Source organism: Mobula birostris, chromosome 19, assembly GCF_030028105.1.
Source record: "Mobula birostris isolate sMobBir1 chromosome 19, sMobBir1.hap1, whole genome shotgun sequence".
NCBI classification, from domain to species: domain Eukaryota; kingdom Metazoa; phylum Chordata; class Chondrichthyes; order Myliobatiformes; family Myliobatidae; genus Mobula; species Mobula birostris.
Window position 1 is genome coordinate 57,373,930 of NC_092388.1, and position 18,818 is coordinate 57,392,747.

General features: G+C 41.1%; 1 protein-coding gene across 1 annotated transcript in view; it reads left to right on the plus strand.

The window, feature by feature from the left end:
• The window catches only part of ranbp9 (RAN binding protein 9), an 89,524-nt gene that overhangs the window by 35,652 nt on the left and 35,054 nt on the right, over nucleotides 1–18,818 (plus strand). Inside the window, exons 4-7 of the mRNA XM_072283657.1 lie at nucleotides 2,216–2,383; nucleotides 10,259–10,281; nucleotides 12,942–13,126; nucleotides 14,375–14,487. Coding sequence (XP_072139758.1) covers nucleotides 2,216–2,383; nucleotides 10,259–10,281; nucleotides 12,942–13,126; nucleotides 14,375–14,487 — 489 coding nt within the window. The remainder of the gene's footprint in view (nucleotides 1–2,215; nucleotides 2,384–10,258; nucleotides 10,282–12,941; nucleotides 13,127–14,374; nucleotides 14,488–18,818) is intronic.

The window sequence follows — 18,818 nt, forward strand, 5'->3', positions numbered from 1 at the left end:
TTTTGAACTGCTCCCACAATCAATGGACTTGCTTTCAAGGACTCTTCATCTCATGCTTTTGATATTTTTTGCTTATTTATTTATTTTTTTTGTGTTTGCAGTTTGTTGTCTCTTGCATTCTGGTTGGTGTGGTCTTTCATTGATTATATTATAGCTATACGATTATGGACTTTGAACTGTATTTCCCCTTGCATTTAATTCCCCAAAGTGCAACACCTCGCACTTGCTCACAATAAACTCCATTTCCCATTTTCTCACCTATATCTGTAATTGGTTTATTTCTGCTCTATTCTTTCACAACTTTCTTCACTGTCCACAACTCCAATCTTTGTCACCTACAAACTTACTTAACCCATTCATCTACTTTATTGATCCAAGTAATTTATATGTTCATAAAGGGCTCAGTACCAATTCCTGTGGACTATCACTGGTAATGCCAATGCCATTGAGCAGGTCAATTCTAAATCCAAGTTACCAAGTCACTGTGGATCTCATGCATCCTAATCAGTCTACCATGAAGGACCTTGTCACATGCCTTCTATTTAAGGGAGTGTCTTTGTTTTTCATTCAGTTCTTAACTTCTCTATTGAGAATGTGAGCAGTTGAATTGAGTCTGAATTTTAATTTTGCAGTTGGTATTGTTGGTGAAATAAACTGTTTTGTAGAAGAAATCAGTACATTTGTTAGAATATCTATAGGAGAAATTATAAATCAATTATAAAATTGAAACTGATTCGTAGAAGAACCTATGATTGGAACATTGAACACCTTACTGTGTTGATCTGTGATAAGGCAAAGTGCTTTACTTGCCTGAAGCTGCCAAATTTCTTTTAAAAGGAAATTATATCTCCAGTATTTTTGAAACCCTCTGGTTAATAATCTGTTTATTGGTGTGATCTTTCTGCTGCTTTTATCACCCTCAATATCTATTTGTAGGACTCTCTGAGAAGTAACTTTAGTCCTTGCTCATTCTTTAAACTAAGGCAACTATGTTCGACCATTAGGCTCTATGAGTCAACCTGTAGCTGGGGAAGTGATAACCCCCTCCTGTTGGACTGTTGTTAACTTTGTTTAGCTCTGTTTACCACATCCTGTTTGTGGACACCCTGTGCAATACCACCATCACTTAACTGGATGGTGTGAATGTGCACCCATTACTGTATAATATGATAATTGCTCTATCATAGTGTGAATTTGGAAACCTTGTAACCTTTGACTTGTAAATCTTGTACATCTTACTTTAAAGGTAATTTATTTTTTATTCTCTTCTAATATTTGTATATCTGTGCACTCGTGATGCTACTGCGACACTGTAATTTCCTTTGGGATCTAATGCCGATGCCAAGGCATCCTCTGAAATGCATTTCCCTTCAGGGGTGCTGGCTAATCTTGTCCAGAATTTTGTTCTGAGATTCATGCACTTTGAGGTCCATTGTGAACATTGGGACTGACAGTCTGTGTTAGTGCTGGCCTTGGGTCCAGTTTGTCTGTCTTTGAATCAGGTGGTGGTGTCAGTGTAAGCTGGTCATGGACAGGCAGTATTACCTGTTTGAGGCACACAGACAGTTAAGCAACACACAACACTACACCAAACTGACAGAACCCATGTACGGAGAAACACGAGGAAAATAAGAACATTTTGGAAGACCTAAGGTGGAGGTCTACATTATCTCAAAGAGAAACAAATTGAGTACCTGACAAGGACCTTCCAAACTATTATTGTTGGCTGTGTAGCATTGTGTTACTGTGAAGAATCCAGTGGGGCGACCCAGTCATGCACAGGCTTCTGGGCTACCAGATTAGCAAAGTATGTATTGAATTAAACTTCGTACAGCATAGCAGCTCCACTCAAGTGAATAGGAGAATTTGGTTGACAGGAAAATGGTTGGCTTTCAGTGCTTGTTAGTGATTCTAGCTCTCTGTTCTGATCTTCATGAGCAATGAATAATCAGTTTTGTAGCAGTTGTGTGCCTTTGAAGATAGTAAGATTATCAGTTTGGGATGATGAGAGAGAAAAATGGAAAGGTCTTCAATAAAAAATTAACAGAACTAGCAGCACATTTAGTGGGTTGTATAACCAATGTACCACTAGTTCTTATTTCATTAATTTCAAATCTTATGAAACTGCTGTGTTCTAGAGTGTTTTGTGAATATTCTTGCTCAATAATATAGAGGAAAGATTTTTTTATTAATGAGTATTTTTTTCCTATTTTAGGCTGGGATAAACACTCATATGGATATCATGGAGATGATGGCCACTCATTCTGTTCCTCTGGGACAGGACAGCCCTATGGACCAACTTTTACAACTGGGGATGTAATTGGATGCTGTGTAAACATGATCAATAATACATGTTTCTACACAAAGAATGGTCACAGTTTAGGTAAGAGTTGACAGGTCTGAGCTGACCAATGTCGTATGATAAATATTTGTATTGTACTTGGAGTGGAAATTATTTTTCTTGTCTTTTTTATTTTAAATATGGTTTAGGAATTTATCTTAGATTTTACAAATTAATTCCAATTGTATAAATCAAGAACTTTGGTTTATACTTTGAAAGATTTTTTTGGACATAAGGCTGATATGTTTTTAAGTGGAAAAAAATAGTGGAGCTGTATTCCTGAAGTTGTGGATTTACTGTTTTTGTTTTACTGCTGTCCACTATTTATTCTTCTAGAACCATCTGTGAACTTTTAAGAATTGCTCTGGAAAGAATAGGTTTTTTTTCTGCCTGTAGTGATACTGCTTTCACTTTACTAAAAGTTATTTTCCACATTTTTGTCCTCTCTTTGCAGAATGCTTGGGTATCTTTCTTTAAGTGAGCAGTACCATAATGTTGTTTTAAGTGACAAGCTAGAGAAGAAAAGTTAGTCTAGTGACACAAAACTGACTAGAAAGGTTCCTTAGTTGGAATCTTTTGGCTATCTTTCTACAAGTCAATTTTGGATTAAGCAGATTCGATTCATTTGTGTATGATATAATTTTATTATTTGTTAATATCACTGCTGCCTAATGTGAGCTGACATTTATTTTCCAATTGCTGTAGCTCCACTTTTAGTCAGGTTGATTTTAATATTCACTTTCTTCTGTGAGAAACTAAGGCTCTTGATAGTTAAGAACTTTAGAACCATAGAACATTACAGCACAGAGACAGGCCTTTTGGCCCTTCCTGGCTGTGCCGAACCATTTTTCTGCCTGTTCCCACTGACCTGCACCTGGACCATATCCGTCCACACACCTTTCACCCATGTATCTGTCCAAGTTCTTCTTAAATGTTAAAAGTGAGCCCGCATTTACCACTTCATCTGGCAGCTTATTCCACACTCCCACCTAATGTGTGAAGAAGCCCCCCCCCATGTTCCCTTTTCCCCCTTCACCCTTAGCCCATGTCCTCTTTTTTTTTCTCCCCTAGCCTCAGTGGAAAAAGCCTGCTTGCATTCACTCTTATCTATACTCATCATAATTTTATATACCTCTATCAAATCTCCCCTCATTCTTCGACACTCCAGGGAATAAAGTCCTAACCTATTCAAACTTTCTCTGTAACTGAGTTTCTCAAGTCTCGGCAACATCCTTGTAAACCTTCTCTGCACTCTTTCAACCTTATTAATATCCTTCCTGTAATTTGGTGACCAAAACTGCACACAATACTCCAAATTCGGCCTCACCAATGCCTTGTACAACCTCGCCATAACATTCCAATTCTATAGTCAATACTTTGATTTATAAAGGCCAATGTACTAAAAGCTCTCTTTACAACCCTATCTACCTGTGATGCCACTTTTAGGGAATTTTGTATCTGTATTCCCAGATCCCACTGTTCTACTGCACTCCTCAGTGCCCTACCATTTACCTTGTATGCTCTACCTTGGTTTGTCCTTCCAAAGTGCAATACCTCACACCTGTCTGTATTAAACTCCATCTGCCATTTTTCAGCCCATTTTTCCAGCTGGTCCAAATCCCTCTGCAAGCTTTGGAAACCTTCCTCACTGTCCACTACACCTCCGATCTTTGTATCATCAGCAGATTTGCTGATCCAATTTACCACATTATCATCCAGATCATTGATATAGATGACAATGGACCCAGCACTGATCCCTGTGGCACACCACTAGTCACAGGCCTCCACTCAGAGAAGCAATCCTCCACTACCACTCTCTGGCTTCTTCCATTGAGCCATTGTCTAATCCAATTTACTGCCTCTCCATGTATACCTAGCGACTGCATCTTCCTAACTAACCTCCCATGCAGGGCCTTGTCAAAGGCCTTACTGAAGTCCATGTAGACAGCATCCACTGCCTTTCCTTCATCCACTTTCCTGGTAACCTCCTCGAAAAACTCTAATAGATTGGATAAACATGACCTACCATGCATAAAGCCATGTTGACTCTCCCTGTCTATCCAAATACTTGTAGATCCTATCTCTTAGTACTCCTTCCAATAATTTAGCTACTACCGACGTCAAATTTACCAGCTATAATTTCCCGGATTACTTTTAGAGCCTTTTTTTAAACAACGGAACAACATGAGCTATCCTCCAATCCTCTGGCACCTCACCCGTAGATACTGACATTTTAAATATATCTGCCAGGGCCCTTGCAATTTCAACACTAGTCTCCTTCAGGGTTCGAGGGAATACCCTGTCAGGTCCTGGGGATTTATCTATTCTGATTTGCCTCAAAATAGCAAGCACCTCCTCCTCTTCAATCTGTATAGGTTCCATGACCTCACTACTTGTTTGCCTTCTTCCCATAGACTCCATGTCAGTTTCCTTAGTAAATACAGATGCAAAAAACCCATTTTAAAATCTTCCCCCATTTCTTTTGGTTCCATTCATAGCTGACCACTCTGATCTTCAAGAGGACTGATATTATCCCTTACTATCCTTTTGCTCTTAATATACCTGTAGAAGCTCTTTGGATTATCCTTCACCTTGACTGCCAAAGCAACCTTGTGTCTTTTAGCCCTCTTGATTTCTTTCTTGAGTATTTTTTGGACTTTTCATACTCAAGCACCTTATTTGATCCCTTTTCCTATACATGTCATACATCTCTCTCTTCTTCATCAGAGTTCCAATATCCCTTGAGAACCAAGGTTCCTTATTCTTATTCACTTTGCCTTTAATCCTGACAGAAACATACAAACTCTGCGCTCTCAAAGTTTCTCCTTTGAAGGCCTCCCACTTACCAATCACATCCTTGCCAGAGGACAACCTGTCCCAATCCACACTTTTTAGATCCTTTCTCATTTCTTCAAATTTAGCCTTTTTCCAGTTTAGAAACTCAACCTCAACTTTGTAAATTTTTTTTTCCTCAAATAGAGGAAGTAGTTGTCTTGTAATATTGAACATCATATCTGGCTGTCACTGGCACTTCTTTGAATGCTGATTACTTGAATGTCTTTAATTATTCAACTGAGTTTGGAGAAGCACCTTCAACCAGTTAGGGATTATCTGCTGAAAGACGAGAGTTTGCTACTTGCTACTTCAGCTACCTTGCTTCATGCTTTGGATGTGGTCCCTTGATTGAGAGGTGTAATGCAGTATACCAGAAGCCTGGCACAAACTCCTGCCATACCCATAGCTGTGCAGTGCCCAGAACCCCACAAAGATGAGTTGTGCAGCTGTTGATTGGCTGAGATGTAGAGCCAGTGCAAGCCATCATCAGTGACTGGGCATTTTGTTGCAGCGTTTACAGATTGCCCAGATGCTTCATTCTTTTTCATCAGCCCCTGTTGGATGCGATGGAAACTGCCGTTCCTTTTCCCTAGCACTGAAATGTGTCCATGGCTGCAGGCTGAGGTGGAGGAAAGGGAGATTGGCAACTGCTATAGTTCCAGGGAATAATGCAGGAAATCTTTAGATCCAGGTGGCATGTCAAGATATGGAATTTCCACCAGCAATGACCCCACGCTTACCCCTTGTTGGTGGATGGAATTTGAGCCATTTCTCACCACTGCCTGACCAACATCAGCCCCTCCACACAGCCAAAGGGAGATTCATGTCCAGAGTACAGGGATTCACACCGTTTGCTGCAGCTGCAGTATGTACCTCTGATTGTGCTCTGCTATTCAGCATGATTGTGGCTGATTTGCTTCGATAGTTTCTTGAACTATCTCTGAAACCTTGCTCCCCTTGCTATCAATAAGTCTATCAATCAATGCTTTGGATGAGCCAAATGATCCCCCCCCCCCCCCCCACCCCATGGCTCTTTGGGACTTGAGGGTTCCGAAAATTCACCAGTTGTATGAAGGAATTTCCCCTTAACTTGGTCCCAAATGGTTCAACTAATGATTCTCAAACCCATCCTATCGATACCTGGAAACATTTTAACTTTCAATGGGATCTCCTTTCATTAATTCATGAGCATACATGCTACTCTATGCCATTTCTCCTCTATGTATGTCATCCTCAATTAATCTTGTGAATCTTAATTGCATTTCCTCTGGCAAATGTTATAGATGAACGAACACTGTGCACTCTACTCACCTGGAGACAGCAACCAATACTGGAGCAATTACATTCAGAAATATTCAAGTAGACAGATCTGCAGAATCTAAAGGTTTATAACTGGAAGCAATTAGAGATGAGAAGAGGGCAAAACAATGGATGGAGTGATAATAAGGATGAGGATATTATATGAGGATTGCTTAATTTAGAGCTAACATAAGTCACAGTCAGTACATACTGGGATGATAGCTGAATGGGACATCTCCTTCGTCCTGAAATGAAAAGCCTCATCCTGAGAGCAGATGCGGCGGAGGCGGAGGAATTGCGAAAAGGGGATGGCAAAGGAGATGTCCTCTTCTTTTTTTAAAGAAAGGGGCTTCCCTTCCTCCACCATCAACTCTGCTCTCAAACGCATCTCTCCCATTTCACACACATCTGCTCTTACCCTATCCTCCCGCCACCCCACTAGGAACAGGGTTCCCCTTGTCCTCACCTACCACCCCACCAGCCTCCAGGTCCAACATATAATTCTCCGTAACTTCCGCCACCTCCAACGGGATCCCACCACTAAGCATATCTTTCCCTCTTCTCCCCCCCCCCCCCCCCACTTTCTGCTTTCCGCAGGGATCGCCCCCTACGGGACTCCCTTGTCCATTTGTTCCCCCCCCCCCTCCCATCCCTTCCCACCGATCTCTCTCCCAGCACTTATTATTGTAAGCGGAACAAGTGCTACATGTGCCCTGACACTTCCTCCCTTACCACCATTAAGGGTCCCAGACAGTCCTTCTAGGTGAGGCGACACTTCACCTGTGAGTCGGCTGGGGTGATATACAGTGTCCGGTGCTCCCGATGTGGCTTTCTATATATTGACGAGACCCGGTGCAGGCTGGGAGACCATTTTGCTAAACACCTACGCTCTGTCCGCCAGAGAAAGCAGGATCTCCCAGTGGCCACACATTTTAATTTCACGTCCCATTTCCATTCTGATATGTCTATCCACAGCCCTCCCCTACTGTCAAGATGAAGCCACACTCAGGTTGGAGGAACAACACCCTATATTCCGTCTGGGTCACCTCCAACCTGATGGCATGAACATTGACTTCTCAAACTTCCGTTAATGCCCCACCTCCCCTTCGTATCCCATCCCTTATTTATTTATTATTATTATTATTTTTTCCCCCTTTTTTCTCCCTCTCTCTCTTTTCTCCTTTTGTCCCTCTCACTATAACTCCTTGCCCATCCTCTGGGCTCCCCTCCCCCTTTCTTTCTCCCTAGGCCTCCCGTCCCATGATCCTCTCCCTTTTCCAGCCTCATATCCCTTTTGCCAATCAACTTTCCAGCTCCTAGCTTCATCCCTCCCCCTCCTGTCTTCTCCTAACATTTCGGATCTCCCCCTCCCCCTCCCACTTTCAAATCTCTTACTATCTCTTCTTTCAGTTAGTCCTGACGAAGGGTCTCGGCCTGAAACGTTGACTGTACCTCTTCCTATAGATGCTACCTGGCCTGCTGCGTTCACCAGCATTTTTTGTGTGTATTGCGTGAATTTCCAGCACCTGCGGATTTCCCCGTGTTTGCGTTTTTAAATAGTTTGATCTTTTGCTATATTGGCAATGCACTTGCTTGATGCAGTTGCAAGAAAGGCAAGATCTGATAAACGTTGCTCTATCTCCTCTAATTATGACTTACAGCCTTGATCTATTGGTTTAAATATTATTTTCATCCTTTATTTCTAGTTGCTCATGCATTGTTTCTTGAAAATACTGGTGGATTTGGTCCATGATCCATGGAGGAAGTGGCCCATCCAGTTCATTCTATTTGTATTCACCTTGTATCTCACTAGACTGTAGAAAACAATGTCTGAAATCTTTGTGGAGGCATAGTTTGCTACAAAGTGTTAGAGGATGATGGTTGCTTTCCAGTTCTGGGATAAGAATCACTTATGCTTTTGGTTTGGGAGCAGAGCTTTCAGTGAACCTCTTCATTGCTCATTTCCTTTCACTAATTCTTCCAGCATTTGCCCTTGCTGAATGTTAATCGTTCCTTGCAGCATAGCAAGTACTTCAGTTGCTTGAGAAATTGATTTATTGTGCACATAGGCTGATTCCAGGTGGCACACTAAAAAATTTTGTGGGCACATGGCATGCAGTGCTGCCCCTCCATTCTTACACCCCACTCAGAATAAAAAGGTACATTACTATCCTTACTGCCAAATGAAGCGGTGAATTTTTTTTTACATCTCAAGCAGTGAGATGCTTTCATAGGAACCATCTTACACTAGCTTGGCACCAGCTAGGTGGTTGCAAGAATACATGATGTTAAATGATGTGTTTTGAAATCCTCGCAGACTTGGTGTACATGTGAGTATTGGATAGTAAATGGTTGGGCTAGCTGGCAGTGGCATTGCTCAGCTTATTCTTGTCATTTGTAGGTGAACACCTGGGCATTCAGTGATAATAATGGTAAATCTGTATGTAGTTTAGTGCCTCCATGAATATTTTTCAGTTTTTTCAAAAGATTAATTTTTGAACAGGCTTTCTAAAGTGCTTCATTTAGTTCAATCCGTGTTATAATTTTATGTGTGTTCACTGTTTTACCATAATAAGAAAAAGGGCTTATCTCTTTTCCTGAAAGTCCATAATTATTGTTACTAATTCATCAATCAATGATGATCTCTGCTAAAAATTACCCTACCACATGAGAACAATTTAGAAGAATATTGCCAATTTGGGCACATGCTCTCAAAGGTTTGTCACCCCGGTCCAAGGTTTACTTCTAGAAGGTCTAGAAATTAAAAATGTGGCCATGACCCTGTTAAGTCGTCCACACTTTTAATGGAAAATATTGGATGTTATTAAGCATGATCTTTATTAATCTGTTTGAGGAGCCATGTCCAATCACTGAATATTATCTAAGGGTGGAGACCTGGAGTCCTGGTGTCATGAGAATGTTCTTGAGCATCGAAAAACACAAATAATCTGATTTGTTTTTCTATGCTCAGAGCTAACCTTTAAGCTATCTTGCCCCCCTCTCACCTTTTTATTCTGGCGTCTTCCCCCTTCCTTTCTAGTCCTGAAGAAGTGTCTCGGCCTGAAGTGTCGACTGTTTACTCACTTCCATAGGTGCTACCTGACCTGCTCAGTCTTCCAGCATTTTGTGTGTGTTGTTCCAGCATCTGCCGAGTTGCTAGTGTTTCTGATTTGTCTAAGATAGTTGCATCCAAACATGGGTTGAAATTTCCGAACACTTCAAATGAGTTCAATTTAGTGAGAAATGAGATCCTGGGCTGCATACTTTTTAACTTGCAATTATCCAAAGTAATACATTTTAAACAGTATCTGAAGATTGTCCAAATCTCTCTTTGTGGCAGCATTGTATGAAATAGAGGAAAAGGTGGGTTCTCTAGTCCACCCCAAGTAATTTCTTCCCATCCAATTATGTCATGATCTGATTTTGATAGTCCACTTTAACTGTTATTAATAACCCTCAGCTCTTTAGACAGTTTGTAAAAACTCTCAGCATTGAATACTTTAGCTAGTTTTGCACAGAATGGAGAATTCCAAAGATCGTTGGAGAAAAATAAAATTCCTTCATCACTCTTTTCTCTTCAGGATTGAGAAAGGCCATTCCTTTTGTTCTTATCTAATCCTCAGTATTTTTTGCCAAATGTGTCTGTAAAATTGGTTTTGGTTAGTTTTATATCTGATCATATACAAGACTGCATTTAGTTACCAGGCATAGATACTTCAAGTTACGAGAAAAGTATAAGAAGAGCCAGCTTTGTTTTCATTTGATATTTTCTCTTTACCACAGGTATTGCTTTCACAGATCTACCGGTAAGGCAATTATTTTTAATAATTATTTTCCTAAACACTGTGTGTGTCGGGGGGTGGGGTGTGGTGGTGTAGGGGTGTTACAGTTTAAATTGTTTCAAATGCTTTCCATGTTTAAGTTGGCTTGTTTCAATTTTGGGTTCCCCATGGACAAAAATGACTGTCATTTGTGTCCATCTACTCCATCTTGTTGAGAATAATGTATGAAACATCAAGCATTACAACACTCAGGAAACCACAGACCCGGTTTCATCCTGACAATCGATCAAATTGATTCTTCAGAATTAATTCTTCACAGCTTTAAGTTTCATCACGAGGCCTCTGTTTATTCTTTAGAAACAATTGTTCTGACAACAAGTGAATAGTTCTGATCGTTGGATCTGACGTCTTGTGGAATAAAGGAGAGAGGAACACAAATTGCACTGGGATTTAGTTGCCTATTATTTGAGTGCTTAACTACCCTTTCAGGATGTACATTTGATTGTTTTTTAAATAGTTGAGTTTTCAGGTTAGTCTTTATCCATTTGTAATTGGACAATTACTGATTAGTTTGGGACATTTTAGGACTAAGCTCCTTATCTCCTCACATCAACTGAATTATGCAGTTCAGTGGCAGTCTTAATATAGAGACAGTATCCCAACATCCTGAGAGGAGGGTGTTGTCTTCATTTACCAGCCACGTTCTTGGTTCAGAGTTTGGATATCCTCCTCCCCCTCCTTCCACCCCAAGGCCACTCTACATTCAATAATTGGGGTCATCACTGAATTGCTTTCAATTATGAATGCTCAAGAAGCTTCACATCTTTCAGGCCCACTTGATTGGCACTGTATCCACCAAAATATTCACATTCATTTTGCCACAGTCACACTGTCTGTAGTGCATGCCACCAAAGACCAGTTACTAGTCCGGCTACTCAGCCAGCAGTTTCCAAATCTGTGTGCATCCACAACTAACAGGGGCAGCCAATGGGTAGGAATGCATTCATTTGATTGTTTCATCATGTAATACTTGGAATTTATTTTTTGTTACTTCACGAAAACTTAGCTTGAATCCTGGAATTTCCTACTCACAACTTCAGTAGTGTATCTTCATTAAAAAGACCTCAGTGGTTTAAGGTTATGGCTCTCCACTCTTCAAGGGTAATACATGCTGGCCATGTGGTGATGTGCGCCTGCTGAAATGTGGATAAATGAACCCAGTTACCTTTAAGCATGATTGACAGAGATGAGAAAAATGTTTCTCTACGTCCCTGCAAGTTCCTTTCTCCCGAATTCCTATTAACTTCACTTTCAGATTCAGGAGGCTGAACACAAGGCCCTATGCATTAATACAATGTCTTGTATAATGGAGCAGTTGTACAGCTGGGCAAGAACAAATTCTATTCACAGAAATGAATGGACCTTACTTTATATTGTCTTGTTTATCATTTGGTCACCCTGTGACTTACGCAATTCAGGGTTCAAAATGTGATGTGTAGCTTCTGAGGGGTGTACTAGAGATGTGTGTAGGATTCACTAGGTGTAAAATCCCAAACTGGCTGTTCACCAACTTCTTGGCTATTTGGTTTTAATTAGGGTAGGGTAAGCATTAGCAATAGTCGGCTGGTGGTGTAGTGGCATCCGCACCAGACTTCGAGGCGAGTGGTCCTGGATTTGAATCTGGCCAGCTTCTTGACACTTTGCATCCATGCTGGCCTTATTGAACTAGCAACTTGGCCTTGCAAAAATAGACACTAAAGAAATGGCAAGGTTGCTGCCTGATGCGCTGCAAGGCGCAGACGGTAACAACTACTACTTTGCATTAGCAAACTGTATAATGATCAAAATGTGTACTCAAAATAGTCAAAAGGTGGAGAAGATGAAAACTATTGCAGCAACTCTAAAAAGCAAGATGATTTTTTTCTCTCTAGGAAAATGCAGGGAGTGGAAGATTGTGTATAAATTATGTGCATTATAGTAACCTGTCATCCTCCTTGGTGAGATTGATGAGAAATTGTGTGAACCTCTCCATCTTGCTCAGTTTTGTCAAGGAATGGAGCCTAACAGAAATTGCTGGAAATACTTGGTGAATAAAGCTGTATTTGTAAAGAGGGATGATTGGCCAGTTTTTTTTTTAAGTACAGGTACCAATTTTTGCCTGAATCTGCCCATGCCCATACTTGCCTGATCCATATGGACAGGACCTAAATTGCTGGCCAAAGCATTCTGGATTCTGGTGACATGGCCTGAGTGCTGTTTCAAAGCTCTCCATTCTGCCAAATGACCTGAAAGCTTCACAACTGCCAAAGCTCTGAGCTCATAGCTCTGTACTGATGATTTGCAAAATCCTGAACCTTAATTCTGTCAAAGGATAAAGAGTACTATGACTGTGATAATTTGGATCTTTCACAGAGGTGGGGAAAAAATTGTCAAAAGGAAAGCAATGGAGGGGAGGGGGGAATTCCGGATCATGGTCACTAGCCTAGTTATTTCATCTCAGAAGTTTGCAACTTTATTCATCTGTAAATATTTGCAGAAATAAAATCCCCTCTGCTTTAAGACAATTTTCAGCTGCCAAACTTTGTCACATTATTAGTACATGATCATGGTCTACAAAGGGATAACTGGACCATTTGAAGAGTTAAAAGCTTGCAAAATGACATTTTTTTTTCTCTCTTATTCAGCCAAATTTATATCCTACAGTTGGACTGCAGACACCAGGAGAGGTGATAGATGCTAATTTTGGACAGCATCCATTTGTTTTTGATATAGAGGACTACATGCGGGAATGGAGATCTAAAATTCAGAGTCAGATTGAAAGGTTCCCAGTAGGAGATCGGGAAGGGGAATGGCAGACAATGATACAGAAGTAGGTGACACATTATCTGTTATCTACAGTAGCATTTTCAATTTCAAATATTCAGTTTTTCTTTCCTGTGACTCAATTTGATCTAGATTTCAAAGATCGCTTGTTGTCTTGCTTCAGTTAAATATAATTTGTATTTCTTGATGTTAAATGCTGCACAGTATTTCAGTATGTTTACTGCTTATAATAAATCTGGTCAGTTTGAAAAATGATCAACCATATGTTGCATTTTCAAACCTCTCTGCCTTATTTGATAGTATCCTTTTTAATAAATTCCAGTAGGAGAGATTGACCAGGTCAGGGATCATAGCAATTAAAATCCCACACACCTCGATCTATTTCTAGGGCAGGCAATTTGAAATTGTAATAACCCTCCTCTCCTATCCAAAGGAATCTTTCTTTTCTCTTGTTTTCTTTCTTTTTTTCCCTTCCTAAGGTTTACAAAGCTACAAAAAAAGTTGTTTTGGTTGCAGCTAAGAATAGCTCAGTGCTCTGCCGATGCATTAGCTCAGAGATTGGAGTGTAAGTTTAATTAAAGGATAATCTTGTGCTTTGGGTTATGTATTAATTATCCAGTTCAGTTTATATTTCTTATCGCTTAAAGCAGTAATTTTTCCTCCTGTTGTTTCACTTGTTCACATGTTCCTTTTATCCACCTCTTCCATGTGAGAGAACCTTTGTTTCTCACACATGTTTCCACTTGTTTGTCTCTTATGCATGCTTGCACTCATGAATATGATGCCTGTGTTTTGTATGTGCACTTTCTTGTGTAAGGTCAGCCTTTTTCATTAAAATAGTCATTTATTATCTAAGTAACCAAGGTTTCCTGATTTAATTGACAGAATCATCTTGGTAATAAAATCACATTAGCGGAAGGTGCAAAAAGCAGATGTATTTTTGTTGTAAATTCTTCCAAGTTTGAGAACATGATCAGCTTTTTCATTTATTCCCCTGAAAATTTGACCAATTGAGTTTGTGTGTGTGCATACATATGTGTATTCATGGCATATGGATGCTGTTTCGGCAAATGTATTTGCAAAAGTCCCAGCTTTGTTACCTGCATGTTGAACTGTGCAGAAAAAAATGTTTGAAAGACTTTTTATTGAGTTGTTTGGTAAGGGTTTCCTGTTATTGCACATTTATAGCCTGGTGTAATCCTCTTACCAGAATGTTACGAAGTTGCATTGCATGTGACTACTGTAATACTGCTAATTTTGAGCTATTTAACCTTTCCTTTCATTCAATTCCTAGAATGGTTTCATCTTACTTAGTGCATCATGGTTATTGTGCTACAGCTGAAGCGTTTGCCAGATCCACAGGACAAGCTTTCCAAGAAGAGCTAGCATCAATTAAAAATAGACAAAGTGAGTGTAAAATCAATTGGGTTTTGATTATCTTCTGTAGTGTTGTTTCATGTAAATAGCCTGAAGAGGGTGTGACATATAGATGGATACATTGATCGAGTAGGTTTAGAGGATATGGGTGAAAGGCAGGTGAAATCTGCTTTTGGGGATCTGGAGCAGCAAATGGATGACCTTCGGCTTGTATGGGAGAGCAAGGATATAATTGATCAAAGTTACAGGAAAGTAGTCACCCTGAAGTTGCAGGAGGCGGGTAGCTTAGGCGATCGTCAGGAGAAATTGAAATAGGCAGTTAGAGCAAAGCACCCCTGTGGCCATTCCCCTCAAAAACAAGTATACTGCTGTGGCTACTTTTGTGGGGGTGACCTCCCGGAAGAATGCCATGGCGACCAGGTTATAGGCACTGAGCTTGGGCCCATGGTACAGAAGGGGAAGAGAGAAGGGAGCAGTAGTGATAGGGGACTTGATAGTGAGGGTAACAGACAAGAGATTCTGTGAATGTGAATGGGACATCTGGGTGGTATGTTGCCTCCCAGGTGCCAGATCAGGGGTGTCTCAGATTGCATCCACAACATTTTGGAGAGGGAGGGGGAGCAGCCAGATGTCTTCGTACATATTGGTACCAATGACATAGGAAAGAAAAGTAGAGAGGTCCTGAAAAGAGAATTTAGAAAGCTGAGAAGCAGGACCTCCTGGGTAGTAATTTCTGGATTGCTGCCTGTGCCACGTGCCAGTGAGGGTAGAAACAGGATGATATGGTAGATGCAAACAACAGGAATTCTGCAGATGCTGGAAATTCAAGCAACACACATCAAAGTTGCTGGTGAATGCAGCAGGCCAAGCAGCATCTGTAGGAAGAGGTGCAGTCGACGTTTCAGGCCGAGACCCTTCGTCAGGACTTCCTGAAACGTCGACTGCACCTCTTCCTACAGATGCTGCTTGGCCTGCTGCGTTCACCAGCAACTTTGATGTGTGTTGCTTGATATGGTAGGTGAATGCATGGCTGTGAAGCTGGTGCAGGGGCCAGGGCTTCAGGTTCTTGGATAATTGGGATCTCTTCTTGGGGAGGTATGACCTGTTCAAAAGTGATGGTTGCACCTGAACCCAAGGGGGACCAATGTTCTCGTGGGCAGGTTTGTTAGAGCTGTTGGGCAGGGTTTAAACTAACTTGGCAGGTGGGTGGTAACCGGAGTGAAGGGACTCGGGAAAGGACGGATGGTAAAAAAATAAAAATGGCATGCAGTCAGATTGTCAGGAAGGGCAAGTAGGTGATGGGACTTGGTTGCAGCCAACAGGCTGAGTATCAAATCATTAGGGACGCAGAGTCAGAAGGCGTAGCAAATATGGTACTCAATGTATTGTATCTCAATGCACGGAGTATAAGAAATAAGGTGGATGATCATGTTGCAATGTTACTAGGTATGATATTGTGGCCATCTCTGAATCGTGGCTGAAGGCTGGTTGTAGTTGGGAGCTGAATATCCAAGGTTACACGTTATGTCAGAGAGGTAGGCAGAGGGGGTGGTGTGGCTCTACTGGTAAAGAATGGCATCAAATCGGTAGAAAGATGTGACATAGGATCAGAAGATGTTAAATCCTTGTGGGTTGAGTTAAGGAACTGCAAGGGTAAAAGGACGTTGATGGCAGTTATATACAGGCCTCCCAACAGTGGCTGTGAGGCGGACCACAGGTTACAACAGAAAATAGAAAAAGCGAGTCAAAAGGGCAATGTTATGGTAGTAATGGGAGATTTTAACATGCAGATGGATTGGAAAAATCAGGTTGGTAATGGATCTCGAGTGAGTTTGTTGAATGCCTAAGAGATAACTTTTTAGAGCAGCTTGTTGTTGAGCCTACTAGGGGATCAGCTTTATTGGATTGGGTGTAATGTAATGAACTGAAGCAATTAGGGAGCTTAAGGTAAAAGAACCCTTAGGAACCAGTGATCACAATATAATTTTGTATTCAACTCAAAATTTGATAGGAAGAAAGTAAGGTTTGATATAGCAGTATTTCAGTGGAGTAAGGGAAATTACACTGGTATGAGAGAGGAGTTGGCCAAAGTAAATTGAAGGAGCTGCTGGCAGGGATGTCAGCAGAGCAGCCATGGCGTGTGTTTCTGGGAAAAATGAGGAAGGTGCAGGACATATGTATTCCAAAAATGAAGAAAGACTCAAATAGTAAAATAGTACAACTGTGGCTGACACCGGAAGTCAAAGCTATTGTAAAAGCAAAAGAAAGGGCATACAACAAAGCAAAAATTAGAGGGAATATAGAGGATTAGGACGTTTTTAAAAACCTACAGACAGTAACTAATAAATCATTAGAAGGGAAACAATGAAATATGAAAGCAAGCTAGCAAATAATATCAGTGGATAGTAAAAGTTTTTGCAAGTATGTTAAAAGTAAAAGAAATGAGAGTGGATGTAGGACCGCTAGAAAATGAGGCAGGAGAAATAATAACGGCGGACAAGGAGATGGCTGATGAACTAAATGAGTATTTTGTATCAGACTTCACTGTGGAAGACACTAGCAGTATGCCTGATGTTGTAGTGTGTGAAGGAAGAGAAGTGAGTGTAGTTACTGTTACAAAAGAGAAGTGCTCAAAAAGCTGAAAGACCTAAAGGTACACAAGTCACCTGGACCAGAGGAACTGCACCCTAGGGTTCTGAAAGAGGTAGTGTTAGAGATTGTGGTGGCATTAGAAATGATTTTTCAAAAATTGTTGGAGTCTGGCATGGTGCCAGAGGACTGGAAAATTGCAAATGTTACTCCATTCTTTAAGAAAGGAGGAAGGCAGCAGAAAGGAAATTATAGACCAGTTAACCTGACCTCAGTGGTTGGGAAGATGTTAGAGGATGAGGTGATGGAGTACTTGGTGACACATTCCTTCAGGGAAAATCCTGCCTGACAAACCTGTTGGAATTTGAGGAGATTACAAATAGGGTAGATAAAGGGGATGCAGTGGATGTTGTATATCTGGATTTTCAGAAGGCCTTTGACAGGTGCCACTCATGAGACTACTTACCAAGTTAAGAGCCCGTGTTATTACAGGAAAGTTACTAACATGGCTAGCATATTGGCTGATTGGTAGGAGGCAGCGAGTGGGAATAAATGGATCCTTTTCTGGTTGGCTGCCAGTGACTTGTGGTTTTCCACAGGGGTCGGTGTTGGGACCACTTATTTTTATGCTGTAAACAAATGATTTAAATGATGGAAAGATGGCTTTGTTGCCAAGTTTGCAGATGATACAAAGATTGGTGGAGGGGCAGGTAGTGTTGAGGAAACAGGTAGGATGCAGAAGGACTTAGACAGATTAGGAGAATGGGCAAGAAAGTGGCAAATGAAATACAATGTTGGAAAATGCATGGTCATTCATGCACTTTGGTAAAAGAAATAAATGTGCAGACTATTTTCTAAATGGGGAGACAATCCAGGAATCTGAGATACAGAGGAACTTGAGAGTCCTTGTGCAGAACACCCTGAAGTTTAGCTTGCAGGTTGAGTCAGTGGTGAAGAAGGCAAATGCCATGTTAGCATTGATTTCAAGAGGTCTAGAACACAAGAGCAAGGATGTGATGCTGAGGCTTTTTAAGGCACTTGAGTATTGTGAACAGTTTTGGGCCCCTCATGTTGGAAAAGATGTGCTGGTATTGGAGGGTGTCCAGAGGAGATTCACAAGGATGATTCCAGGAATGAAAGTTATCATATGAGGAACATTTGATGGCTCTGGGTCTCTACTGGCTAGAATTCAGAAGGATGGGGGGGGGCGGGAATCTCATTGAAACTTTTGAAATGTTGAAAGGCCTAGACAGAGTAGATGTGGAAAGGATGTTTCCCATGGTGGGAGAGTCTAGGACAAGAGGGCACAGCCTCAGGATAGAGAGGCACCCTTTCAAAACAGATGTAGAGAAAATTTTTAGCCAAAGGGTGGTGAATTTGTGGAATTTGTTGCCACATGCAGCTGTGGAGGCCAGGTCGTTGGGTGTACTTAAGGCAGAGATTGATAGGTTCTTGATTGGACATGGCATCAAATGTTACAGGGAGAAAGCTGGGAGCTGGGGTTGAGGAGATTGGAAAAAATGGATCAGCCATGATTGAATGGCAGAGCAGACTCGATGGGCCAGATGGCCTAATTCTGCTCCTATGTCTTGTGGTCTTATGGGAATGGGACGAGCTCAGATATACATCTTGGTCGACACAGATGAGTTGGGCCAAACGGATTGTTTCTGTGATCTAGAACTCCGACTCTGTTTTTTAAAAAAAAAAATCAGTATGTCAAACTTTATGGCCCTGGATGAGCACATGAGAATAATGGCATTCAGAGGGATCTT